Source organism: Chiloscyllium plagiosum, unplaced genomic scaffold, assembly GCF_037043375.1.
Source record: "Chiloscyllium plagiosum isolate Xiang-an unplaced genomic scaffold, Cpla_swu_hap1 HiC_scaffold_2, whole genome shotgun sequence".
In the NCBI taxonomy this organism is placed as follows: Eukaryota; Metazoa; Chordata; class Chondrichthyes; order Orectolobiformes; family Hemiscylliidae; genus Chiloscyllium; species Chiloscyllium plagiosum.
This window is the reverse complement of record NW_028270140.1, coordinates 96,101,540-96,116,646: the sequence shown is the minus strand read 5'-3', so window position 1 is coordinate 96,116,646 and position 15,107 is coordinate 96,101,540. Positions and strand designations below refer to the sequence as shown.

The 15,107-nt window shown below is 39.5% G+C and overlaps 1 protein-coding gene across 1 annotated transcript in view; it reads left to right on the top strand.

Annotated features, from left to right (window-relative positions):
• The window catches only part of krtcap2 (keratinocyte associated protein 2), a 202,087-nt gene that overhangs the window by 64,938 nt on the left and 122,042 nt on the right, over positions 1 to 15,107 (top strand). The window contains exons 3-4 of the mRNA XM_043710253.2: positions 4,011 to 4,074; positions 11,768 to 11,834. Of these exons, the coding sequence (XP_043566188.1) occupies positions 4,011 to 4,074; positions 11,768 to 11,834 (131 nt within the window). The remainder of the gene's footprint in view (positions 1 to 4,010; positions 4,075 to 11,767; positions 11,835 to 15,107) is intronic.

Here is a 15,107-nt window from a genome sequence, read left to right as displayed (position 1 = left end):
TGACAATGTATTTCCAAAAATTTGGTTGGTGATCTGCATTTTCTTTCTCACAGGACAAGCATGATCCATTGGAGTTTTGTTCCCATCTTATTTATGGCAGCTCATTGTAATTGCACACTCACATGTCAATCAACAGCCTTCAATGTTCAATGTTAACCAGCTTCTGCTGAAAAGTTTTTTCTGACCTTCACTTAAATTGTGCCATTACACAAGTCTCTGTCTAAGGATTTCTTTCAAAACAAATGCTGAATTGGCATTTTGTTGGCAGCTTCCTCACTTCAACTAAGAACTGATTGAGAGATGTATCTTATTTTTTCCTATGGAATATGAAAAGTTCACTAACAATTGGAGGCTTTGGACTGACATTTTCTTTCATTAATATCACTAATCCACAGAATGCTTTGTCTTGGTCCAATTGTGCTTAGTATACATTTTTCTAGATGACCACTCCTGACGCCTTGTGATATTCCCATTTCAAGCAATGTATGGCACGGGGTAGGAGTATTTGAGATAGTTTGCTGCCAACAATCCTCCTTGGTCTTTGCTTTGTCATGGGCCAAGCTAATGATCAGTCATTGATAAAGCATCAACATGAAATATCTACAGGAAACAATCTCCTGGATTTGACTCATTCCCACCAGACATTGCCCTCCTGTTTTTAAATACAGTTGGTTCTGAAATGACGCGATAGCTCTGTTGTCTTGCAATCTTGCATTACAAGAATATCGCATAATATGCACCTCACTTAAAATAATGGAATCAGAATCATGTTACAGCCAATATAGGTAAGAAAAATTCATGTTCTACAAATAATGGTCTAACTTCTTCAATTGCATTAAAGCCAATTCACATTGAAGAAACATATATTATAGCAGAAACCGGCTGTATGTACCCTTTCTACCATTCCACAGCAGCTCAAGCTTTTCTTTCTTGCAAAGGTTATTTTGCCATTTCTTTATCATGCTTCACCAACACTGACTGTCCAGAACAATAAATTACTTTCCAGATTGACAAACATCCAGGTCCCATGTCCCAAATTGGGTAGTGAACCTATCTCGAGGAGAATTAATGGCCCTCGCTTTGAAGATAGTGTTGTATCACTGGTGAATCTAGGGATTTCAGAACTCAGAAATGTTCCAGTTGTCAAGTGAAATGAAATTTTGGCCCTAACTTTTATAACATGGTAAATTGTCATCAATGCCATGACTCATATTAGCAGAAAATCTTCCAATTTAATAGAGAGTAGTCATCAGTCTAAATATCTATTAATCATAAAATGCAATAAGCTGTCAGTGATGACTTGATTAAAATATTTATTTTTGTAGCAATTATACATAATTAGATAACTTCTGGACTAAAAAGAAAGTGTATGACTTGGCACAGACTAAAGTCAAATCCAAATATTAAATGTGTTTATTGCTAAGTTAGTAAGTTAATAAGTTTGCAAATGACACCAAAATTGGAGGTGTAGTGGACAGTGAAGAAGGTTACCTCAGATTACAACAGGATCTTGATCAAATGGGTCAATGTGCTGAGGAATGGCAGATGGAGTTTCATTTAGATAAATGCGAGGTGCTACATTTTGGGAAAGCAAATCTTGGCAGGATTTATACACTTAATGATATGGTCTCAGGGAGTGTTGCTGAACAAAGAGACCTTGGAGTGCAGGTTCATAGTTCCTTGAAAGTAGAGTTGCAGGTAGATAGGATAGTGAAGAAGGCATTTGGTATGCTTTCCTTTATTGGTCAGAGTATTGAGTACAGGAGTTGGGGGGTTATGTTGCGGCTGTGCAGGACATTGGTTAGGCCACTTTTGGAATATTGTGTGCAATTCTGGTCTCCTTCCTATCGGAAGGATGTTGTGAAACTTGAAAGGATTCAGAAAAAATTGATAAGGATGTTACCAGGGTTGGAGGATTTGAGCTATAGGGAGAGGTTGAATAGGCTTGGGTTGTTTTCCCTGGAGGGTTGGAGACGCATGGATAGGGTAAATAGACAAGGTCTTTTCCCTGGAGTGGGGCAAGTCCAGAACTGGAGGGCATAGGTTTATGGTGTGAGGGGAAAGATATAAAAGAGACCTAAAGGACAACTTTTTCATGCAGAGGGTGGTGCGTGTGTGGTATGAGCTGCCAGAGGAAGTAGTGGAGGCTGGTACAATTGAACCATTTAAAAGGCACTTGGATGGGTATATAAATAGGAAAGGTTTGGAGGGCTATGGGCTGGGTGCTGGCAGGTGGGACTAGATTGGGTTGGGATATCTGGTTGGCATGGACGGGTTGGACCAAAGGGTCTGGTTCCGTGCTGTACTCTATGACTCTATAAGTGGTTAGCGTTGTCATAGTGATAAGCCCTGGACTACAGGCTCAGGATTGGCTCCAACAAAAACAGGTACTAATATAGAACGCAATGTCCCTGCAGTGACATAAAGATAATTTGGTTAAATATCTTTTTAATTTTATCACTTCATCAAATTATTCAAGTTTGGTAAACTTAACTAGATGAAACAAAAGGCAATTGGAAAGGTTGTGGTAACATTGTGGATTTTTTGCATGTAGCGCAACAATTAACATAATTACTGCCATTTTCTATGTGAGATTAAATGTATCAGTAATGTTTTAGTACTCAATGGCCAAAGCAGCAATTAAGTCAATTATTAAGGAGTGAACCCAATTAAGTAACTATTTTCCACATGAAATATCACTGTATTTCATTTATGCTACAAGTGAACCATAGTAAATCGTCTGCAACCAAGTTCAGAGAAGCTCACTTAAACAGCTAATGGACTATTAGAAAATTATCAATAATATTTATGGTTTTATCTGGTGACACTTTTCCTTGATTCTTTATTTTCATATTGCTTTATTCTTCATTTTGCAATTTTGACTTGTTTCGATCTCGTCCATCTCTTTTCTACTTCTAGATTGCTTAATTTAATCTTTCTTCTCAGTGTTTAAAAGGTTCCAAGAGTTTGCTTACTTCTAACCCCTTCCTTTCATTCACCATGTTGAAGTTACAGGATTGAGATTTTCAAAAAATGCTTTCATTAATTGAAAATGCCAACAAAAGGATGTCTTCCTCCTTTACAGTCTAATACGTGCAATTCTCTTAGGTAATGTAATGGCTGTTATTTTCCTACAAGACATATAAATGTAGTATGATTGATAGAAGGTGATTCACCTGTGAGAAAGTGAGGACTGCAGATGCTGGAGATCAGAGCTTAAAAATGTGTTGCTGGAAAAGCGCAGCAGGTCAGTCAGCATCAAAGGAGAAGGAGAATTGACGTTTCGGGCATAAGCCCTTATTCACTTGTCTCAAGCAACTAATTTGTCACTTATGAACTAAAACCAATTCAAAGTTAGTGAAATGTCTAAAACAGTCATATACTGGTGTCATGGAAGTAGAGGAAATGCAGATTCACCCAAAAGATACTTCCCAAAAACAAATCCCAGGTTAGAAAGAAATTGGTCCTGCCTGGTTTCCTAATGCCTCATCTAAATGGATGCCAGTTCCTGGATTTTCAGGTTTAGGTTATTGAACTTGTCTCCTTGGTCCAGCTTGGTGTGCGTTCACATTTTAAAGTGCAGAAGTTGGTCTGTTATTAACATAGATAGAAGCATGAGAGGTTTATACAGTATCTGCAACACACGCAACATTTTCTCCCATCCTGTTCTTCCACCCACCCAAAAATCAACCTGAATGATGAATTTCTGCCTCACCTTGTGCTGTCAGTTGATGGCAAAATCAATGGCTATGTCTGTGGCCTCTCCAAAAATTTATAATGAAGAGAAAATTGAAAGATTAACTTCAGAAAAACTCTGTCTGTACACAATTTAAAATTTGAAATACGTCAGAGCAAAAACAAATGTATTTTTCCAGTACCAGGTTATTGATGTGTCAGATCATTGCTCCGGTTTAGTTCCCTTGTATGATTTGTCACAGAGATGAGGTAGATGCACAAGATCTTCATTTTTACACTTGTTTGCTTTCTTCCTTGACTTGCTTTTCACTCAGGCGGTCAATAATCTTGAGAATATGATGTTTGGAATGGGATTTGAAGCAAGCTTTTTCCCTGAAGGTGAGAATCAGAAACACACAAATATTCATTTGTGTAAATATATTTTCTGAATAATAGAAGTCATCATCTCAAGGCACTATACTTATCTATTATAAAGAAGTTTGCATAAAAAGTGTGATATATTAATTGGAGTACAGGTTGAGTAAGAGGAAAGGAGGTGTTGGGACTGAGCTTTTACAAAATGAGAAGAAGAAGGTTCAGCCTGTCAGTGTGAATGGGAGGAGGAACTGCAAGCCAGCTTTGTTAATATGGAGGAAGACAGTCAGAGAATACTGACCTGTAAATGTGGGAACAGAGAAAGAATGAAATCTTGTCTGTAAGGCTGATGGGGCAAAGTGAAAATGAGAATGCAAAAACAGAAAATGTTTAAAATATAGACTGGATCAGCCAGCTACAATGGGAAGAAAATATATTTTATAGAATGTAAACCAAAATAGAGAATGGAGGGGGAAAAAAAAAGAGTAATTACAATTATAAAAAGGAAAAAGGGTTGAATGATTTGCAACCTGTTTAAATGATAACGTTCAATCATATTAAAGATTCTATTAATAAACGAGTGAAAGGCTTATAAAGAAAAAAAAGTGTCTAAATAGCTGAAACTCGGAGCCAAGAACTGGGGGATATTGAAGACAAGTAAAAAATACAAAACATTTAGTGCTGAGTCAAAAAGGAGTACTCAGCGCTGGAAGATGTATTAAATATTGCCATCCTGTGTAGTGAAAAACAGGTCAACAGCAAAAACATAAATTTTCTTGATCAAATTGAAATCTCAGGAAAAACTAACACTTAAAATATCAAGCTGCTTTCCTTTCCCCCACAGTCCCAAAATGTGACGGGTTCAAGGGGTGCATAAATAAAATGGGGGATATGGGCAGGTTCTAGACATCAATGTTAGAACAAAGGGCTCCATAATACCTGTGAGAGTTGGAGGGGGAAGGAAGAAACATTGAAGTCTCATCACTATGTGTGCATGAGAGGAAGGAATCTGAGGGATCAGGCTGTCTGTATGGAAAGCCTATGTGACAGCAATGAGAGTTTGCCCCACTAAGTTTTTATATGTGGAATCATAACTATCTATTGATATCACTGCTAACTCTGTTAGACAGAATCAAATTGCAGATAACCATGGGTGTCGTTCCATCCACATGAGAGACGTCCTTCTCCGAGATTGTCTTAATTTTATTTCCTTTTACAGTCAACACATATGTTGTCTTATGGCAGAGATTCCAGGCCTGTACATTTGTGGGCGGCACGGTGGCACACTGTTAGCACTGCTCCCTCACAGTGCCAGAGACCCGGGTTCAATTCCTGCCTCAGGCGACTGACTGTGTGGAGTTTGCACATTCTCCCCGTGTCTGCGTGGGTTTCCTCCGGGTGCTCCGGTTTCCTCCCACAGTCCAAAGATGTGCAGGTCAGGTGAATTGGCCATGCTAAATTGCCCGTAGTGTTAGGTAAGGGGTAAATGTAGGGGTATGGGTGGGTTGCGCTTCGGCGGGGCGGTGTGGATTTGTTGGGCCGAAGGGCCTGTTTCCACACTGTAAGTAATCTGATCTAATCTACATTTAAGATTGATGCATGACATCATGAAATGTTATGGCCTAGTACAAAAGCTACCTGCCTCACCTTCAGTCACTCTCTGTGTGTCATGGAATTAGTGCACTGTCTTCAGTCAGTCTGCATGTCATTGACAGTTACACTAGGAAGCACAGAAGCCACACCATTGGTGGAATCTGTGTATTGTTGAGTTGAGATTTATGGAGGCTGGTCAATCACATTTTAAAGTGACTATTCTCATACAATCTTTTGTTCTTCATCTCATCACTTATGGAAGTGTGGCTTTTTGCAATCCTTCTCATGGAGCCATGTAGCTGGAGGAGTGGTGGTGCTTGCCATTGCTGGGATCTTTTGTCATTCACACCATTGGCACCATGTTTAAAACCCGGCTGCACACCATTTCAGGTTGTAAGCCAGAAATTGCCCCTCACACAGTGGTGTTGGATTATGGCACACACAGAAAAGCTTACCCCTCACCCAATGGACCTGAAGGTGTTGGTGGATGGGTTGTGGAGAGGCAGGCTGTCCTTTTTTTCCATTTCACTTCCACACCACCAGACATAGCCACCCTGGACCCAGTTAGCAGTGTGGGTCAGAGCTGTGTCCTGGGGGAAGCGGAATGCCCAGCAGTGCAGTAAAAAGATCATTGATCAATTAAGTTCTGCCCAGGGTGAGTGCCACCATTTTCTCTCTGCTACTTCATTTGTAGGGCCACCATTCACTCCAGTGCTGCCAGTGCACCTCCAAGGTTCATGGACCACAAATCTCAGTTTTACACATATCATATCCTTTCAAGGGTTCGTACCATCCTCATTCTCACATACTACTTATCCTTCCTGTCCTCCATGCTTGCTACTCACTCACTGGAGACACCTCAACACTTCTCCTGCTCCTGATTCACCATAAAATGCTGATCCAACCTCTTCCATCAATGTCTCATTGCAGGAAATGGCCCATAAACTGGACGAGAGAGCCAAGACTGTGTCGAGACAGAAGCTTTTTTCAAATTTACTCTTGGGATACAGGTGTTGCTTGCTCGGCCAGAATTTATTGCCCCTCCCTAGTTGTCCTTGAGGAAGTGTTGGCAAACTGCATCCTTGTCCTGGATTAGTGGTGCTGGAAGAGGACAGCAGTTCAGGCAGCATCTGAGGAGCAGTAAAATCGACGTTTCAGGCTTTTTACCTAAACTGCATCCTTGAACTGCTGCTGTCCATGTGCTGTAGATAGACCCACTATGCCAATTGTGCTGTGCTGCACTGCTCTCCCACTACTACCAGTACTAACGTGTTCTTAATCCACACATGCTTTTTATCTCTGTAGGCCAAACTAAATCTCTCTTCTCCCATGGAGGTCCTAATGGCATCTAGCAAAACTTTGCAAGGTATAGACCAAACCAGAGACTCTCTGCTCCACCTCCACCTCTGAGAAGGAGGCCACTCAATCCTCATGCACTGGCTCAGAGACTTTCACTGATTCTTTCTAGATTAGATTCCGGAGCTCAATCTGGTGAGCAGAGCACTGACATATATTTGCAACTGGTCAAGGAAGAAATGCTACAAGTCTTTAGCACTTAGAGGACTGTCAGAGAACAGGCACCTGATCAACCCCAAGCAGGAGATGTCCTTTGGTCTGGCGTATTAAAGAACTTTACCAAAATGCACAGATAAGCACAGGAGCAGCAGGAAGATTTGTAAGAGTCATTTGAGAAGCTGTACCTAAGGATGAAGGAGTCCACTATGCTATTCGTACCATGTTGACTCGAGCATATGTTTAGCTGGCTCCCTCCGTGGACAGGCTGGAGACCACCTTGGAAATTCAATTCAGTATAGTCCGTGTCCACTGAGCATGCACAGGAACCTGTGGTCATCACTGTCACTGTAATGTGCTAGACATCAGTGGTTCAGTGAGAGGAGAATGAGGGTCCTCAACCTCACTCTTGGTGTCCCTTCCTCTTAGGGAGAAACAGAGATGTCAGCATGTACCCTTAGAATGGAGGAGCCACAGAAGACCCCTAAAAGCTTCCTCTCTAGACACTCCAGAGGGACCTGGTACCACCCGCCTTGTGATCCCAAAGGCTACAAATGTTCTAACCACTGAGGGTGAGCCTACATTTGGGCAGAACATTTACAGCTGGCCCAAAGGCACTGGAGGATGTTTGTCCAACTCTTTCAGGCTAACAGCTAAGTACAGAACTGGCTGACTCCAATACAGCTATGGAAATTAGCACTGCACCTGGATATAGTGGGAGACAGAGGAAGACAAAAATATACCAAGGGCAAATAGGTGTGATAGGTGATATACTATAGACAAACCTTTCATTTTTGTAGATATATATATATTCTTTTGCACTGTGTTAAAATGTGTGCCACGTATGATTTTCATTGACAAACCTGGCTAAGTCACACCCATTCAGGAGTTCAGCAGTCTCTGAGATCCCAAGAAAGGAGTTGCATGAGCCAATCATTGCTCATCTTTCATGAGCAACAGATTCTTGGACTGCAGATTGCCTCAGATTCAGGGATTCATGAACTGTGATCTTCATGACTCCAGCCATGCCATTCTCTATGTGAGATCTGAGCTTAGATAAAAGCAAATTCATTGAAGAAACTCCTTAGCCTTCACATCCTTCACAACCTAGCCTCATGTTGTACCCAGGATGGCATGGTTGCTTTCCAAGGAGGGCATTGTCAGGCCTCCATAACAAGCTCTGAGGTTGGTGACATTATTCAATTATACTTTGAGCAACCAAAGTTGTAAAGCTACATTGTGAAGTAGAGTTTTGTCAGTAAGCCATGATTAAACCAACCTCCATCCCTACTTCCCAAACATAAGTCCTTTTCATATCACAAGCCATGTCCTTGCACACTTGCATGTCAGTATGAGAATGTGGCAGCTGTGGTGTGTGGTCTTCCAATGCTGGTTATGCGATGTGTTTGGGAAGTGGGAACTTTACACTTGACTTTGAAATGCCTGGAGGATGTCAGTTGCTTCACTGACTTGACAAGAAAGTGAGCAAATGCACACAACGTGATGCTCCTGTTTGCTTGAGGTCAAGATTTGGAAAGTGCATTTTTGGACAGTGAACGTCCTGCTGATGGAGTGCATATTGAAGCCACATAGGTGGCAATATTGAATCAGTACAAGCGGCATTTCAGAAATTGTCACTATCAGGACCAAGAATTTTACTCAGCACCCACAAAAAAATCTTTAACTTACTTCACCCACTTTAGATGCAGAGACAGTCATTTTATACAGTTATTGTACAATTGATTTATGAGCTAAAAGAGCAAAGTTCCAGCACCATGACCTTGTGAGTCTGTTGCAGACTCTGCCTGTTTTATCAGAATGTTTCCAAACTTCACATTTCTTTTGAAATTGCTGTCCTTAGTGGTCCTATGACCTTTTAACCTTCTTCATTTCTGTTGAACCCCTTTGTGTTACATGCCCATTTTACCACCAGAGAAAATGACTGGAGGTGCCCTTTATCTTGATGGTCCTACATCCTGCCCATGTAGAGGCCAGCATCATTGTGATCTGTAAGTACCTGCTCATTTCCACTCTCCAACCAACACTCTCCCCACAGTCTGAGAGCTCCCTGTCTCCTCTTGTTCTTACATGGTCCCATCCTTCTACCCAGAAATACCTTCATCACTGTCACTATTCCCTCATCAACCCAGAGCAATTAAGCCTCACTCCCAGACTTGAGTTGCCTGCTTTCCCTATGACTCCTTATTTAAATGGCAAGTCTTTGAAAGGGTAAATTAGAGAAAATCAGTGGGAAGTTTTCAAAAATAATTTAACATAAATCAGAACAAGTTGTAGGTGTCCAATTACATGCAATTGTGATAAATCATTTTGTAACAGTCATTTATCAACTAGTCTGAGTTCAGAGCTGTAGTTACAACTATAACCAAGGCTGAAGTACCACAACCAAAGCTAAAGACTACAAGCTTGTACTGAAGCGCAGTGAGTACTTTAGTTCACTTTGTAACTTAAAAAGAAGCACATACAAGAACTTGCTACTAATCTGACGTAAAATGCGTATGCTTAAAAATGTGCCAAAAGCACAGCTCCAATCTAAGAAAATGCACCTTGATAAAAGTACAAATAAAATTGTAGAAAAACATATCTTTTAATAAAGAGACCTTACCTACGTCCAAGTATTAATTGATTCTGCCATTTTTATTTTTTAAAATATTGTGAAAATAAAAAAGATTTAAGAAGAATAAAATTATCCAGGACCTTTGAAGATGATTGCAAAGATCTTGACAAATATTTGTCAGATTTCAGAAGATAACTTAAAAGTTCCAGTCAATTTCATCATACATAAACATGAGTTCATGTCACGCTGACCACACTGTCACACATGTCACATTGAAGCTTTTCAGCCACGTTCTCCACTTTCCCCACACTGACCACAGCCAGGCGAATCCAGTTCAAAAGTAAACATCGAATGAAGGCACTGAATGTGATCACTAGACCTAATTGGCTAAAAGGCTTATGGAGCTGGTCTTTCCTTCTACACCCATCACATTCTTCAGGAATGCAATTCTGGACAAACCCAAAAGAAAGCTCTATGCCAAGATATGTTAGACCATTTCCATTAGGTCACAAAGGCATAGAGAGAAAATAAAACAAATGATGAGTATGTGGATTCCGTTTTTGATCTGGCATTAATAGGGCATTGATCAACTACTCAAGTGGTGTCAAAAAAATGTCAATTCCACCCAATTCAGCAATCAAGAAAATCTACCCTTCCACACAAGATTCCTTTTGAGCTGTTCTGCAAGATCATCGCTGACATTTTCCATGTCCAAGGATTTAATTATATTCTGGTGTCTGACTATTTCACCAAGTTCCTTTTTAGAGGATAAATCAATGATTCCACTCATGCAACAGTTATTGACAGACTGAATGCTTCATTCGGGATGGTTGCTGTACTCCGTCAAATTGTGCTTGGCAATAGTCCACAGTACATTAATGCAACCTTTCAAAACATGGGAAGGAAATGGGGTGCCAATATATTATCTCTTTTCATCACTGCCCTCAATTGAATGGTCTTGCAGAATGCACAGTTCATACCATAAAATCTGTGATTATTAAATGCAAAGTGACTTTCATAAGTATGTTAAATCTATGTGTTAGTCTTTCTTGGCAACAGAGCCTGCAGCTCTCATGTTTGATGGATAAGTTCACACAGTTCTCTCCTCCCATGGTCTCGCTACTCAAATTAAATGTGCATGGCTATTTTTGGAAAGTTGGGAGAAAGTGGTGCAAGGACATTATCAGTGAGCTTGCAGTTATCCTAACATGAATCAGTAGAGCGCAACAGTTAAAGATTTTCACAACAGCACATTGGCTCCTGGAAAGATAACACAACACTAGGCTGCTGTGTCCAGCCTAGATGATGTGATATTATATTGCATCAAGTCCTGCAAAGAACATACCTGAACTGCAAATCATCAACCATTCATTACAGAGGATGACAACTGGGATTCTAAAGATATCATATCAGCCAACTACAGAGTTTATCAATATTTATGATAAAGGTTTCTATCAATTCCACCCCTCCCTCCTCTTCTTTGGATCTACTGGGAATACAGTTTAATGATTTGCAATTCACTGTTAACATGGAAGCCTTATCATTGAGTGTTGACAATATTTTCAACTATGAGGGCCGCAAAGCAGAGCCTGACTTGGTCTTTAGTTTGATTGATGGTCTTACTCTCAGCCATGTGAATCAAGTTAATTTTATGACTCTCATTGAATTGGATAAATCTGGTGAGCACTGGGCAAGTCTTTGGTTGACACTTCTCTTGTTAGCTTGGTGGGATTGGAATGTCACCTAGTGCAATTGTACAAATGATTTGAATTTTAAATAGCAAAGTATTTCCAGGATATTGCTGTAATGTATTGTCAATCTGAATATTATAATGCTGCAGCTGAATTACATATGGTACTGAATCTCAGACAACTCCTTTTGAAATTATTATCTAATAACAAACATGGGAAAGTGCTGATTGTCTCACCCCAAGCCTAAAAGAATTTTGAAAATTGTATCCCAGTAAAATGTTGGGCTTTGACTGATAGCAATGTGTTGTTCAAGTAGACAGTTAATTTTTTTTTCATTTTTCCCCAGTTTTGTCATGCTTTGGCCTTGCACTTTATACATCTTACCAGGTGCATCCTGTGTCATGTAGTTCATGGTAGGTAATTGTTCTTTACTACCTATCTGTTGATTTCTGAAAGCAGTTATTCATGTATTCATTCTGTATGAAATCTACACAGCATGAATATAATGTTGTACTACAGAAATAAGGTTCAGTTGTTTGAAATGGAATTCCAATATATGTTTCCATTCAAATGCGCAAATGGATCAAGAAAGACTGATAACTTTAAAATAAAAATAAAAAGCTGTGGATGCTGAAAATCCGAAACAAAAACAGAAAGTGCTGGAGAAACACAGCAGGTGTGGCAGCATCTGTAGAGAGAATAACTGAGTTAATGTTTCAAGTCCAGTAATAACTTTCACATAATTCTAAATGCTGATTTCAAACGGCTGTACAAAGAAATTGGTATGAATAAGGTGTCAGTATGACAAACTTGGTTTGATACTGACCTATTGATACAACAAAAACTTGCATTTGTGTTGTGGTGAAAGGTTTGTGACTTATCTATATTCATATTTGTTTTAAAAGTTGGATTTAAAAATAGTTGTATGTCAATCAATTTTTGTGAAGGGGTTTAATAAATAACTAGGTCAGTCTTTCCAGAATTTTGATTTTAAACTTGTACATGTCAGAAAGTGGGACTGTAGGGCCACATGGAGTATTATTGAAACTTTGTTGATGTAGTAGATTACAACTGGAGTGAGAAAACAATTAAAAAACTTGCTTTTGCATTTAGAATAATCAAAATTGATTTTAACTTAGAAAAACCCAGATATTAAAAAGTTTTTGGGTAGTTCAAAGGAGACCTGTGGTTAGATGCCAGTATGGTCTGTACAAGAAAAAGGAGGTTATGCAGAGTAGTGAGGAAATAAGCTGTCTCAGAGGAGTAGGATTGTGAAACTTGCAGATCCAGACTGTTTGGAACCCTAAGATTATTAAAAGACTGAGAAAGTTGAAGCTCTTAGTTATTTGAAAATTCCAGGAAATAATTCTTCACACTTTATAGGACAGGAACTGGTATTCTAGTTTACTAGGCCAGTGACATTATTATTATTAAGCTACTGCCTCCTCAGTAGTAATGACAATTGCAACAGGGCAACCTGCTTTTGAGCAGGATATCACTGATAGCAACTTCCAGATTTCTGCTTTCATTTTCACATAAAAATACCAGTGAATAATAACAGTTTCATCATGTCTATAATCGCAAATTTTGATTTTCAGAACAGATATCCAAAAACATGATCAAAGAGATTGTTTTAAAGGAGATACTGTAAACAAAATGGAGAGCTAGGTAAATTTGGGAGAGAACCTAAGAATTCTGGGCCAACATGGCTGAAGCCACAATCACTTATGGTGGAAAAATGGAGATTGGAAGTACAAAATAGCCCAGATTCATAGTTCTGAGAGGATAGCAGAGGTGAAGATACCAAATCGCTGGAAGAACAAGGCACTGGAAATTCATTATAGATCATTAAGAATTGAAGTGATTCATGAACAGAACTTCTGTGAGTTAGAATATGACCAGCAGAGTTTTGGATGAACTCAACTTTACAGAGGGTTTTGGGTAGGAGGCTGGCAAGGATAGCATGAAGAGAGTTGACTCTGGAATTAACAGAAACATGAATGACGGTCTGGCCAACCACATTTGCAAATGATGTTATGATTGGACTGCTGAACTATATTCCTATATCAGGCAGTAGGTCCCTTTAATATGTACATTGAGTTTTATAATATACCTATTAGTTCTGCAGCACTTTTGGCAGCACTGAAGGATGTTTTCTGTCTACTGTATAACAAAATTCCAGCTTTAGTGTGAGAATTATATAAAGTGTCTTTACTGGTGAGAGATCTATATTAAATTCCAGGACATGTAGGAATAATATTGCAATATCGATAAAGGTTAACTATCAGTTATATTTCTCAGACTTAGATTTTCACGCTAGTTTATAATTATCCATACTTTTGACATATTAGATTAAAAACAGTCCACAGTTAAAACAAAAGCAGCAGTGTCAGGTATTAGTGGGGAATTTTCACTTAATTGCAGCTTTGGTTCATGAGAGAATCTGCAGACTGAAAATAAACAATGACATTTAATCTGGGACTGAGGACTGGAATAGACATGTACAAATATACATTGATGTTATTTCCTTCTGTAACTCAGTCATCATGTTACATACTTATCAGCTCATCAAAATCTTTATAAATTTAATAATAAATATTAATTGACAGGTATCAATGATGAAAAAGGAGAGAATTTCTAGCAGGTTGATGCAATTATACTAGAATATTGTAGTAAACTGCTATAGATTGACAAGAGTTATTCTGAAAATCTTCAATAACTTAAAGTTGTTTTCATATTGATGGTAAAGTGGCAGTGTAATTGCAGACCAATTTTCATGTAATGAGTTTGAACTATTTTGTCTGGGCTGGTAGTGTCATACTGAGAGCTGTGGCACTACAAAGATGTACCCAATGACTCAGGACAAGGTCTCCACTAAAACGTAGAAAGTTTTCAATCAAAAGTGCATTTTAAAGTAATCATACACCCAAATGTTTGCGGAATCAGTTGGGCTCTGCACCTTGACCCATGCCCTGAATTGATAAGCCCTGCCCCACATCAGTGTCCACCACTTTTGTGGGGTGGGATGTAGTTTGCACATTCACAGTTCACGGAAGCAGCAGTATGTTGAGAAATGAAGTTGCTTTCACTCAGAAGAATCTTTGTTCCTGAGGTTAGTGAAAAACATCTTGTAAGATTTACAAGATTTGTGGGCGGCACGGTGGCACAGTGGTTAGCACTGCTGCCTCACAGCGCCTGAGACCCGGGTTCAATTCCCGCCTCAGGCGACTGACTGTGTGGAGTTTGCACATTCTCCCCGTGTCTGCGTGGGTTTCCTCCCACAGTCCAAAGATGTGCAGGTCAGGTGAATTGGCCATGCTAAATTGCCCGTAGTGTTAGGTAAGGGGTAAATGTAGGGGTATGGGTGGGTTGCGCTTCGGCGGGTCGGTGTGGACTAGTTGGGCCGAAGGGCCTGTTTCCACACTGTAATGTAATGTAATCTAATCTAATCTAAAAAAGATTTACAAGTTTGAGGAAAAGGTCTCAACATAGCAGCCTTGTTTGAAGCGGTCAATTTTTTAAAAAGGTCAAATATCCTGATGAGATTTTTAAAATAGGCATTAACGTCTGCAAAGGTTTCATAAAACCTGTGGAACAGTCAGGCTGTTGTGATTTAAATCCCCTGCATTTTAAATTAAAACACAATTGTCTGTCACCGTTGAAAAAAACGACTCCTGCAACTTCAA